Raw genomic sequence first — 13,983 nt, 5'->3', positions numbered from 1 at the left:
GGGAGATCATTTGCATTTCAAATACTAATAAATGGTTTTTCTCTTCTATCTTAATGCCTACAGTACAGAGTTCACTGTATTACTATGTATCATGCACATACAGATGTCTAAATTCCCTTGAAAAGTAATCCCAGTGTTATTATTTCAGGAAATGCCTAACATAGCAAAAATTCTGTCAAAAATACTGGATAGGTAATCTCTTTTTGGAGACAAAAGTAAAGCATGGTATCCGTAAATCGGTAGCTTTCTCTGTTTCCGCTTTAAAAAAACTCAAAAGACACAAAAGGTTTTGCACACGGATTATGTTGGCTCTAGGATTAAAATGTTCCTGTCACCCAAACATATCAAACATTCTACAAGCTACTGCAATCATTTGAACTTTCACATTTTTCTTATTTAAGAAGCAAGTATTTTGTGGTAACAGAGATATTTCTGTTAAGCAAAAATTTATATTTTCCATTTTAATACTTGTAATTTGATGAGAAAGCTGTTGAGGAGTAATGTACATCCAGTTTTAATCAGTATGAGTTTAATTGCTAACTTCAATAATAGCAAAGTTAGGCCAATGCTGAACACTCTTTAAATCTCACTATAAATGGCTAAAATGAAGCATTCAGATTTGAAAGATTGGGTCATAATTTTTAAATAAGAACCTGTAGTTACTGTACACTAAAGTTCCAGAACATCTTAAAAGGTTTTGAAATTCAGGCCTGGGGTCTATATTACATATAAGGCACCCACTCTGTAAGGCATAGTTTAGGAATACAGTGTGGCTTCTCAGAAACAGATGGTCAATTATTCTCTCTCTCATAGATAGTGACATTCTGGAAGCAGTGCTGTAGAACTTGATAGGAACAGAAATGGGACATTCATTCATGCAATGCAAATATTCAGCATAATAGTGTGCATTTCATAATTGTAATCCAATGGAACTAATTTAGCAACAACACAGTTCCTCTGAAGTCAACTCAGTGGAATTACTCCTGTGTGTACCTGCTGTTTCTGAGAGCTGTTTGTGGTTCATGCAAACTGACATACGTAAAATAATAGTAATGACTGAAATTCAAAGCAGATTCTCTGTTGCCCTTATCATAACTATTAGAAAACAAAAAAAAAATGAAAAGGCTTCCCAAAGAATGAACTTCAAAACACTGCCAGGAAAATAAATGAAGGAAGATTTTATGCTTCAGTGTTGAAGATAAAATGCAAATGTAAAAAGATTTGACACAAACCTTGGGGAAATATCACATCCTTGTTGCATAAAGGCACCCAGGGAAAACCAGAGGCTGTTGAATATGCCAAACTCATTGGGAGGCTGGTCACTGGGTCCTTCTTTCCCATCCTCTGGTTCTTCTGTGTGCCACTCATACGGGCTAAACCTGCTAACTAGGAACAGGACCACACTGACACCAATGTAGGCAAAGACTATGCACATCCAGATCTCATAGGCCAAAGGGTCCAAGAAGGAAAACACTCCTGGTTTAGATTTCTGGGGCTTTTTGATCATAATGGATATCCCCAAACTCATAAAAGGCTTAGAAAAATCAATGACCTCTTCTCGTACCAAAGTGATGGTCAGAGGCGCAACAGCAATCTCTGCTTTCTATAAAGAAAAAAGAAATACAGATGTATAGATTAATTGGAGTTGGCTTATACTCTCAGCTAAGCAGCTAAATCCAAAGGTATGTCATTAACATCAGGACACTGTGGCTTAAATGTTTTTTATAACATATTTCTGTTTCTTTCTATCACAATCTATATTTACTCATTATTCTTTTAGTTAAACATACATATTGCAGGTTATTTTACATAATTATAGGAACAGTTTTCTGGCTAAGGAGAAGACTTAAATCATATAGAGGTGTACAGCAGTGTAGGTAGATCATTTTAGGTATTAATTTTGATTTAAAGGAATTCAAGGAAGAATTAAAAATGAGAATGACCCTAATGTCACTGAATGTATAGAGATCTTTTTATGAGATCCTAGGAACAGTCATTTATTATAATATTTTCATAAAATGCAATCATTCTTCGAGGGAAACCACCTCATAGACTTAGGGAAGTTCCAAATAGCATGAAGTAGCAAAGGGGATTAACTGTTGCCATGATGCCACAAAACTGCACACAGTTCTCTTGGGGGAAAGATAGTTCAGTAGGAATGATTCAGATTTTAAAAGGCAAGTATACAGAAAAGAGCTGTGCAAAGTCATTCAATAAAAGGATAAAAAGTGTGCTGAATCCATTCCTATTAGACAGGAATAATTTTTAATACGTTTCTCTGTTTTTGGAATGAAGATGCCAGTCTTGAATTATGTATTATTGATGATGGTGACTATGGCTGCCAACAGTGATGTCTGCATGAACTATAAAGATATTGTAGCTGTGCTAATGGGTCATTTCTGTCATTAGGGACTCTAAGGTTTGCTCCTTGCCTTGCCTTGTCTTGGACACTAAAACTGTCATTACAAAGGTAGTTAAGATGGGAATTGGGACAAAAGATGCATCGGTGGTAGGGGAACAGACGCAGAAGCTGATGAAACCTTTCTCCTGTTCACCATCGTGGTGCTTATCTATGTGGATTTACAGAGCAGAGCTCATGCTCTGTGACTAGCGTGGACTTCTATACAGCTTATGGGCTAAGGAGGGTAACTGAGCATAGCTTGAGAACACTTTGTGTGGTTGCCAATAAGGTGGACTTGCAATGTGCCTTTTGCAGTGGCATTACTCCACTTCAGACCTCAATAAATGAGATAATCTGCCTGTATTTACCCCACCCCAAGCCCAGTCATCCTCACAGGCACAATTAAAGAGTTATTAATAAGTCTCCACAATAGAACTGTTGTAGTTTTCTTTTCGAAGTTGGGCCAAATCAATCTTATGGGGTAGCATCTTCAGATATAGTATATAACCCATAGTTTAGCAAAGCATTTAAGCATGTTTGTCTTTCAGGATGCTCTTAAGGACTTTCATACTTAGTAAAATATACAAGGATATATTTAAATCCCATCAATTTCAATGAGATTAAAACACGCTGAAAATCAAGGTTGTGCTTAAATAGTTTAATTCAAGTGTTCACATAAATAACATGTGTGATAAAAGAAGAAATTGAAATGTAGGCTTTTTTGTCATCTCACTACTTTGAAACAGATAAAGGCATTTAAAAGAATATGTTTTTGTTATTTTATATGCTAAATTATACTGAGTTATATGTATTTTACAGAATTTAATTTAAAGCTAATTTCATGTAGATAAAATTTAAACCTATTTTGGTAGCTGTATGATTTCGAATAATTCAAAAAACCTGACTCATTTTAGTGCAATGGCCAAAAAATGCAAATTTGTATTAAAATTGCTATATATTAATCATCAGATTATATCTGTCATTCTGAAATACTTGTGGTGCAGAAGTGTTTGTAAAGATATTACAGCTTAAGCACACTAAATCATAATTTTGCAAGCATATCAGACATTTTTGGTGTTAACATCTTGGGTAAACATTATGATAATACTGCTAATTCTCTGAAGTTTAATGTAAATTTGGTAATATAAGACATTTTAAAAAAATTGGCTTCTTGAAGACTTGTGATTACACGTCTGAAATAGATATTTTATGAAGATAGGTATTATATGAAAAAAACCCAAAAAACAACAAAAAAACATGTCTAAAATATGTTTTTAAATATCCCGAAATTTGTAAAGTAAATTTGGTTTCTGTAGTCTAAGGATTGTAGTGTGGTTTGGGCTACTGGCATTGCTGCATGTTTTTGTATCTTATTCACTCATAGCTTCCTTTTTTCCTAGAAGAACAGTTTCCTTCCTTAGAGTCAATGTCTTATATTTCTAAATATCAGCTACTGTGAATGCCTAATGTGGAGTCCTTGAAATGGATTAACTGAAAGACTCGGGGAAACTGTGGTCTATTACTGCTAATCTTTGTATTTGTCACATAGCAGTATCTTCATTAACACAGTGTAAATGATAGACCTGGTCATTGGTCTTCAAAAGTGTTGGCTAACAATTTTTTTTGTGTCTGTGGATTGCTACTGGGATTAAAACAATGATCCTTGAGGGCTGTTAGCTTTTATGATGTGAGGTGGAAAAGTGACAGCATCATTTTAGTGTGAATTGTGGAGTTTTTAAAAATCCAATTAGCACACTCCATATTGTATGTGAAAGACTGTAAAAGATTCATCTTACCAAATTTAAATGCTCAAAGAGTACATGCAGAACTCAAACTACATCAGAACTAGCTGCCTACACTACTTTAAGGAGTTAAAAGAAGAAAACCAGGAACTTATCCCTTTTCATTACGACAGTGATCTAATGTCAGATGATTCATAATGTATGTAAACCCACTTCATGCCAATGACTGCAAAGGGACAGTACATAGCTAGGTCACAATTAGATGACAAATAACTGTTAAAGTGCATCCTCCCCAATCTGATCATATTATTCGTTATTTTTGTAAGACTACTGTGTGCCATATTAAGGCCTACATAAAATCTTTGTTGTTGAAAGCTAAATAATGACCATAGCTGTGCATAATAATCATCAGCATTTGTGCTTTGCCCAGTTAATGTACACCATATAATTATGGATTTAAATGATTAACAATATAACAATGGTGCAAACAATGATTCTGTTGCCAGTGAAATCTGTTTTGACAAAGACTAATGATACTTCACACTTGAATCAACTGCATCTGTAACAGCATTTCAATCAAGGCTGCTCCACTAACAAAGACAGATGGATTCTGGATCCTCCCGATATTATACAATGGGACAACATTAAGTCTGATGGTAAGACACTTTTACTTTTCCAGAACATATTATTATAAGCTTGTCAATAAAATCTATGCTTGGTACAAGCTGTATGAAGGTGGTAAAGCTGAGAAAAATCACCCAGGAATTGATTTCAACTTCAGAAGCTCACAGCCTCTCAGATTTTAAACAGAAACAAGTTGTGACCTTTTGTGTTAAGCCATGAAAGAATAGCATTCTGTGTCAGGAGAATGAATATTTAATTGGAGCTAGCTGTTAGTGCATTTGGAAACACCTGTTACATGTGCTTAATGGTATTTCATGCCCAGCCAGCATTTCTCCTTAGATATCAAGGTCTATAGCGTTCCACAGGGACCACTGCAGGCATTCAGATATATCAGGGACAAAAGACTTCCTAGTAGTTTTTAACAGGGTGCTAAAAACAAAACAGAAAAATAAACACACCCCTGCACACAACCTTCTGTACAGTCATAGCAAAACTGTACACCACAACACTTTATACACTGGAACATGATGGAAAAAATCAACTACAGAGTTTGGGTAACAACCAAGCTGCCCTATGCAGTATCTGGAGCATCCAGGTACCAGAACGACCAACAGTGCTTATGGGTCTCAAGTAGACATGGGATAAAATTGGCACGTGTTCGCTCTCAGTAACAGGGATAGAACTAAGAGACATTGGTGACACTGAGGCACTGGGGTACTGTGTAGAGAGAAGAACAGGAGGGGAGCCTTTTGTGTGGCACAGAAAAGGTCCAATCTCACTGGCCAGCACAAAACTGTCTGTTAATCCTTTAATGTGATTGGGAATTAGAAGCTGTAAAATGTTTCCCAAACAGACTGTCTCGTTAACTTGCTAATTCAGTTGCAAATTCTGTCCCAGTCGTGGCTGCATATAAAAATCCTTGCTTGAAGCATAGCCAACTACTCAGAGTACTTGTGGTTATGATTTGGGGATCTATCAGAGAAGGTGAACACACTCTTATAGCAGCGCTTTTCAGGAAAGTCTGGCTGACTGATTTTTATGCTTTCTCTATGTAAAATAGGACAGGGGACCCAATGCTCTGTAAATCATCTGGCAAGGACTCAAGGAAGTTGCAGGGAAGATGCTCTTCACAGATTCCCTATGGAAATCTTAAGCAGCAAACTTTTAACAGAAATAGCAATTTCCTTTAAAGCTACACCTGTAAAAGTACATTAAACATGCTTGGAGTAGCTCTTGGTGTTAAAGCCAGATGGCACAGGACAGCCTGTGCTGCTACTATGAAAGTCATTTAACCTGTACACCAGCATGGTGGCATCCAAGCTACCTATAGGCAATGGTTTCTCCCCTATCCTAGTGTCCAGCTGGGCTCAGAAATTATTTTGGACAGTAATTATGGGCCAAAAATATATCAGGGACCATTGCTGCAATATAGGAGATTAGTCAGCCAAGTTCCAGTGCCCAGGGACACTCCCTGGTGCCACTGATATACTGGGATAGATAAAACCTCAAGGAGCCTTCGGACAGTAAAGCAAATATGCTGGACAACAGTGGACTTCTGTTAGTACTTTCAAGAAAAAGAGCAGCTCTGACAGCTTTACTGCAGCTCATTCCCAGAGCTCAATACCAGAATCACAATCAGACTGCAGCCTTCCTAACAGATAATTGTGTAGGAGCTTTTAAATTTGGCCACCAAAGAGCCTTCACCTCATTCTTTTCCATTACAAAAAAATGAAGTGTTGACCATGTATTCTGGGATGTCCTCTTCATGCAGGTGATTTGCAACAGGTTCCTTATGCTTGTGAATTTTTGTTGCAGCTGTGTTAACAGCTGCAGGTCACTTTCCACTATTGGCATGAACTTCTGTGTGTGCTTCCTCACAGTACTATTTCAGTCTAGTACTAGGGCGGTTTGGGTTTGACGAGGCAAATTTTTCGTGATAAAAAGAAAAAAAACCCCACAAACAGAAAATGTAAGTGCCATTTCAAGTTTCCTCTATAATTTTCAGGTAGATATTAGGCCACTGAAACTATGCATCTGGGCAAGAGAATTTTCTCACAATTTGTAAAACAGCACATAGCTATTGACATCTATGTGCTTGTCATTGCACTTAAAAGCCAGACAAGGAGTCACCTCCATTTTGATAAAATAAGTATGAAAAGCCCTTGACTTTTAGTATCCCGAGAGTTGAGCTGCTTCCAAGCCACTGAAGTGGATATATATGCTTGGTGATCATTCAGCTTTTCCACTCTTTAAAGATACAAGTGGGGTTGATTCCTCCAAGAACTTCCAAGAACATAGGGAGTTTTGTGAGGTTGGTATAACCTTCTCATTCCCATGTGGAGGGGAAACTAATAACAATCTGTGGCACCATTTCCCACAGTCCTACAGCACAGTCTATTTCATGTTGAGGAGTCCCTGAACTGATGCTAGTGGAGAAGATTTTGACAAAATTTTATCAGCTATACTAAGCTGATAAAAGGGAAAAGAAATGGAGCTTCTAGAAAAGCTACTGGACTTTTTCCACACATGGCCCTAACCATCACTGGAATTGCAAAATCTGCAACTGTGGATGGACCAAATGGTATGCAGTAGTTTTTTTACAGGGAGGGTGAGTCATGTTATGAGTTAATTGGCAGAAATATTCCCACCTGAATAGTTTTAGGATTTATGTTTTTTTATTCCATCTCCGAAATGAAAAGTTTCTCTAAGAATTCTGATCTGTTCTCAGTGCAGATACAAGCAACTGCAGTCATCAGCAAGCACAGCTCTGAGTTTTGCTACTTTTGGTAACACCAGATACTGCAAATATGTTTATGGGTTTCTTGGAACTATCTTCATTAAATATTACAACTTTATGTGTCAACAGAAGTGTTAACTATTATGCTATTCTGAAGAACTCTTCTCGAGATCACTGTATACCACAGTGCTTTTAGTTGCTGAACTTAACAAGGTTTGCTCTTGAATTTTATTACTGATACTCATTTTAAAAGTCTGTTGTAATTCTGAATTGCCTAATTGTGTACTTGTCTGTAGTGGCTTGTTTTATATGTTTAATATATGATGGGGGAGTCTCCATTTCTCAGATTAGACCAAGAGTCCTGTCTTTTTTAAAAGATCAGTCCATCATTCCATGAAAATGAATAAATGACTGATATTCTTCCCAATTAAGTTTTACAATGTATCAGGAATAGATGGTCTCTAACATTAGTTCTAACATTAATGAATTTTTAAGAGATGTGCAAACTATGGATGTTCTAATGTTACACAGTACTAGTTGAATAAATTGTAGAATTCGCATGAAACTTTGATTTTCTCTTGAAAATAAATGAAAGCACAGAGATCTGAAACAAAATTCTGGGTTTTTTTCTGTGACCCCAAGGTTAAACAAAATGCACATATACTTCCTATTTTATGACTAATACTATGATATATTAAATCCTGCTTCAAAAATTGGTATGCTTACCCCATAAACAAGTTCTCCCACCATCCCATTCCAGATTTTTGTCTCTGGATCCCTTGCTCCATACTTTCCATCAGGAACAATGGCAATTTTGTACTTGATACCAATATGTTTTGCAATTTCTGATGCCAGATCTACACAGTATCCTTCAAACTTGTCATTCCCTTCAAACGTATCATGGTTTTTCTTGAACATAACATATGGGGCTTCCTATAATGAAAGAAGTAGAACTGTAAAGGAGAAATATACCGCATATACTCTGAAAACATGTCATCTACCAACTGAACAATACACATCAAAAGTTCATGGATAGTATTAGCACATTTAAATTAAAATATATGAACAGAAATCCTTCTGGAAAGGTATACTATTTACACTGTAATTTGGCTTATACATTTCACAAGATTGATTAACCTTACGAATTATAAACACAAAAACTACCCAAGAATCCATATAAATTTTACTTTATTTTAAATTACCTCAGTGCAGTATATGCTAAATTTGAAGCGTGAACATAAGCTGAACCCATACAACGCAAATAACTGTGGGATAATGCAAGGTATAATTTATGCTTTTGACTTCAGTAAGTAAGCATATCTTCTAGCATAGTGTGGTTACTGTCAATCTAATTTCAGATGCACAGTCTGAATTGTTTGCCTTCTTGGGGTTTAGAATGCATAGTTACTAAGAGGCTACATACATAGTGTGAACATAGAAATACGTTCCTGGTGAAACACCTCTCTTCCCCTTCAAATAAACAGTGCAGATTCTGCAAGGTCTTTTAGGAAGAATCTAAGCAATACGCATGGACAAGAATGGCATTAAGCTGACGCTGACTTTGCATGCTGCATGAAAAAGAACTACTGAAGTATTTTTGGATACTAAGTGCATAAAACCTGTCTTGAAAGTGGATCTTACATTCCCCGTGTAAACCATACTACACAATAGTGAACTTTATGTGACTGGGAAATCAAGGTCACCTTGGGAAAACAGTCACATTTTTCTTTTTTTGCTGTGTGGATTCAGACTTTAGGAATCATTATGCGAAACTATACTTTCTGGTGGTTATTTTAAATTACTTCACATAATTCATATTCATAGCCAGTTCCTGATAAAATACTTGTCACTAATGTCACCCTTTGAATTTACATCCCAAAATAGTGGCAACTTAAGTTTTCTCTGTGCTGGCCTTGGTGAATGTTTTTTTGACATTAACCTTGGTAGTACTCTGCCCTATTCACATCTTTCCTACATGCATAATTAGTACAAAAATTAAAATATAAAAGTAAACATGTAGTCTGAGAATGTCTGCTTCTTGAGAACTACACCAACATCAACTGTAAGCAACAGCAACTTCGTAACATCTATTAGGTGTTTAACAGTGGAGGAAACATGGCATTACAGGAGCAACAGGAGGACTGAATGAACCAATTCCAAAATTTTTCAGTGTGTCAGATAATTTTTTCCTTTTGGATGCCAATATGTAGCTCCTATTAGCAGGCTGTGGATCCACCCAAGAGAAGAACTTGACAGGCAAGCCTGAACCGTATCTGTAATTTACTACCGGAAGGTGAAAAGGCAGAGAAACAGAAAAAAGAGAGATTATACATGGGAGGCATTACTCCTTTACTTATGTAAGTTTACTCCCTGTGGTAACACTGCCCAGGACCCACCTCTGTATAAGGATGGCACAATGAAGCTTTGTTATGTGAGTGCAGAAAGTTGTGTAGTTCGTTTACTTCAGTGTGAGAGAAAGGTCCCAGATAAATTCAACACAGTTTGAGAACAGGGAAGTGCTAGTGAGTCCTTAAAACCAGAGTCAGGTTCCTAAGTATTGCAGGAAAGTTTCGCTCTCTAGTGTATTCCCAGAACACCTCTCCTCCCATCATCTCCTTCTTACGTTAATCTCTGCTACGGACATGCCTCTTTGGGCCACAATCCTTTAGCAATAATTCAGTGCTGGAGGCCATTGATGCATTATGGCCACTACTTCAGCTAAGGGACCACGCAGCATAGAAAAGTGTCCACCATGATCAAACTCTGTCTGACTACCTGGTTCCTTGACCTATATGTAAGTATAAATTCCCAGAGAAATTTGAGGGTGACAACAGCAGTTTGTTGCATTTTTGAGCCCACAGTTAGGACCACCGCACATCCATGGATCACCACAGACTTCTTGAATTGGAGCAATCACAAAACGAGCTGTTATCACCCTGATGCAAGTGGCCTGGGCACTGTGAAGACCGCTGAGCTACAGCATCGACTATGCACTGTAATCACTGCAGTGATGCAGTGCAATGCCTTTGCCCATACAGAGTTTGTACCTTCAAAGGAAAACTGGTATTACCATCAGCCTGCACCATTTCTTGTACTCCTATCCTCAGTTAAATCAGCTTAATCTCAGACACCTGTTTTCCAGAGGGAGGGAGGGAGAAGAGCAGGCAGAAAGGGTCCTGCCCTCTCTTTGCAGCAGATCTTGATTTTGGAAGTATTTTGGGCACATTAATCAGCTGTTCCTCCCTCATGTAGGCTTTTTGTTCCTATGAGGGGAAAAGCTAGTCTGTGTCTTTCTACATAAGTTATTGCACAAAAATGGTTAAAAAGAAAGAGAGGTCAAAAACTCTATGTCTCCTGACTGTGATTTAGCCAACTGCTAGCTAGAAATACAGCCAAGATTTGTCCAGCATCCTGCATTTGTGGACTCTCCTTACAAGCTTCAGTTACATTTGCTTGTCGCACCTCAAAAGCAATGTTGTTTTTCAAAGACCAGTCAGTGACTGCTAGCTCTTCTGATTTAGCCTTTCTTATAAATCCCAAGCCAAAGGCATACAATTAGTCACATCAAGAAATAATAATACTGGAGAGGGAGACAAAGCAGACAGGCACAGAGGAGGCCAGGTCAGTCTGCTCCTTCTCTCAAAACCCAGACATTCTGCTTCTGCCTGTACCTCATCACTGACAGGGCTGCTACAAAAAAGCATTTCAACTGTCTCTGCACAGCAAAGCAAAGTGACAGGTGCCTTATTTTTTCCTGTTAAAGGCTAAATAAGCTTCAGCCCTCCTCCCCATGAGTTCTGTGCTAGAACACCGAGAAGGGGAGCAGTGGGGTCCAAGACCATCCTTGGTAGGTGCAAGCAGAGGCAATCCCATCCCGTGGAGGGATCACCAAGTGAGGAAGGACTCAGAGGACCTGGGTTCTGGCAGGGATCTGCTGGGTGATTTGGAGGAACCACATTAGTTCTTTTCCTGTCCGTTTCTCTTTATACACACTCTGATCTTACTGATTTAGAGCAAAATACATCTCTTATAATGCAGTTCTCTGTACAGAGTAAGGTAGTACCTCTTGCAGTGACTGCTTTAAAAGAAGCACCAACTGAGCGAGATCTGCCAGTGTAAAACAATACAATTAAAAATAATGGCAAGACATACTGCTTTTTGCTTACTATGTTGTCCTTTCCCTCCTACCTATTTTACACGGAATAAATAACAGTTTCTTTTATTGCTGTGCCTACTTCACCTGCCAAATAATAAGAGATATATTTTCAAGTAGAATTTGATGAGGGGATGTGGGTGGTATTGAATGTGGCTTTCTGATAAAGACTGTTTACAAAAAAAAAAAATAAAATAATCAAGCAGTAGCACTAGCTGTAAGTTCTGTCCGTTCAAGACTTTGGTGGTGTTTCAAATTAATGAGGTGTGCAGATGCTATTGTAATAACATCTGGTCACTGAATGGCAAGTTTTACTGGTTTGCTAACAAGCAACTTATACAGGCAAACTTGCAAGGTCACACTGCAAAGTCATGAAATAATCTGAATTGATCAATAGCATGCACTCAGCCATATCTTGATGCTCTTTTTTATCTGTGGCACTGAAAAAAGATTTTTTGTTTTGTGTAATATATTACAATAGCATTTTCTGAATTAGTAGTAATGTTAGTGTAACCATGCTAATATAAAGATACAAGAGATGCAAGACATCTAGGAAGAGGTAATATAATAGTTTTATAGTAATAAAACTATAAAACTATTAGATCAGCTAAAGTACCTGAAAACAGCAGGCATACTTTTTCACTGTTTCCAGTTATAGCATCTTGTCTAATAAAAATATTACTTCTCCCCACCATCTTTGTATTTACTACAGTTTTGAACTATAAACTCTTAGCCTACTGATGTAAAAGACAAGTTTGACTTACTGCTGAATGAGGTTTAGCACTGCAATATTTGCAAGATTTCAGCTACTTAATAGCATTCTATGGGGTAGTGAATCAAGGAAAAGTCCATATTGAAATGATCAATGACTAGCACGGAACAGGTATTTGAAATGGTGCAAGCTTTACTTATATAATTCACAATTTTATAACAATACTTAACATTTGTAAATACAAGTTGATGTCTGCAACAATTACCTTTATAGATGTAAACAAATCATTCCACCACATTGCCACAAATCCATGTGTACAGTAAAATGCTTACAACTGATTCATACTATAAGGGAAGCTGGAGAAAGTAACTAACCCAAATACCAAACAGATCTATGTTTGGCTTTCCTATTCTAAAGTTCATTTCAAAATCTTTAAACATTGTAAAAATAATTTGCAAAAGTGACAAATATTTGTGCAAGGAAATGTCTCATTTTTACAACAGGAGTGGCACATATTATCACACTTTATTCTGAAAGAAACTTCTGTAGATGTCAATGGAAGGTTTTTTGGTTTTAGTGGTTTTGGGGTCTTTTTTCTGAATAAAGTGTCCAGGATTCGGTTTGAGTATTTATTATTGTCATGCAACAAACTTCAATTTTTTTCTCCAGTGTACTGAAGAATTTAATTAACAAAATTTCTAATCAAAATATATTTTTCTATTATAAGAAAGAAGGTTATAGTTAGAATTTTTGACGTAAGACTCCATCAAGAGTACATCAGTCAATACAATGAGTGTGGTTCTGTCACCTAATGAAGGTTATCTGACATCTGAGACACCCTAAGGTAAACTGCTTGACCTCCAAGTGCTGTTCTGCAGGTCCTTGTGCTGTCCCTTTCCAGACTGGTCTGTTATCCGCAGTGTTAGGCATCCACCTATGGGTTACTGAATCAATTTCTAAATCTTTGTGGACTTGACGAAAATTTACATACTTGGAGCACAAATTATCTCACGTGCCTGAAACAACATCCACTACCTGAGACATCCAGATGGTCCTATATGGCATGAGACAGGCAAGTGCCATCCTGTCAGTGTAAGAAATGGAGGGTAGGCAGCATATCCTAGAGCATCTTAAATGTCACTGAGTGCTTTTAAGTGGGCAACTGAATCAGTGCCCTTTGTAAAGTCATCTACATTTAGGTGACTCAGTCATGAACTGGATCCTGCCCTTGAAGCTTAATCTGCCAACACCAAGACTATCACTAAATTATTGAGCTCAGAAGCCACAATGCAGATGCAGCTCATGTACATCAAGCTTTGGTTTTAAAAGATTTTTGTGATTTTTAAGTTTTGCAATCTCAGAGTAGGTATAGAGTTGGCTATATCAGGAAATTAATTAGAGAGTTTGGTGTAGTCTTCCCAGCCTACTATCCTGTATTCTACCTCAACAACTTGTCACAGTATTTCTCAATTTACTAAATTAGAGATGATCATTCTTTCTAGCTAAGTCACCGACCTTACCTTATTGTTAGAGGAGGGCTGCACATGGCATCCCTTCTCCAGTCATACGAGCCTGCTGTGCACTTGGAGTCCCAAGCCCCCCCCCCCCCCCCCC

At 37.5% G+C, this 13,983-nt stretch overlaps 1 protein-coding gene across 5 annotated transcripts in view; it reads right to left on the bottom strand.

The window, feature by feature from the left end:
• The window catches only part of GRIA4 (glutamate ionotropic receptor AMPA type subunit 4), a 238,583-nt gene that overhangs the window by 48,404 nt on the left and 176,196 nt on the right, over positions 1–13,983 (bottom strand). For all 5 annotated transcript variants that reach the window (XM_026860541.1, XM_026860550.1, XM_026860559.1 and 2 more), the window contains 2 exons: positions 8,231–8,437; positions 1,233–1,603 (listed from right to left, as the gene is read on the bottom strand). In XM_026860541.1, coding sequence (XP_026716342.1) covers positions 1,233–1,603; positions 8,231–8,437 — 578 coding nt within the window. The remainder of the gene's footprint in view (positions 1–1,232; positions 1,604–8,230; positions 8,438–13,983) is intronic.

Source organism: Athene cunicularia, assembly GCF_003259725.1.
Source record: "Athene cunicularia isolate RWA chromosome 1 unlocalized genomic scaffold, athCun1 chr1_part1, whole genome shotgun sequence".
NCBI classification, from domain to species: Eukaryota; Metazoa; Chordata; class Aves; order Strigiformes; family Strigidae; genus Athene; species Athene cunicularia.
Note: the sequence above shows the minus strand (reverse complement) of the source record. Positions and strands in the feature narration are given on the sequence as shown.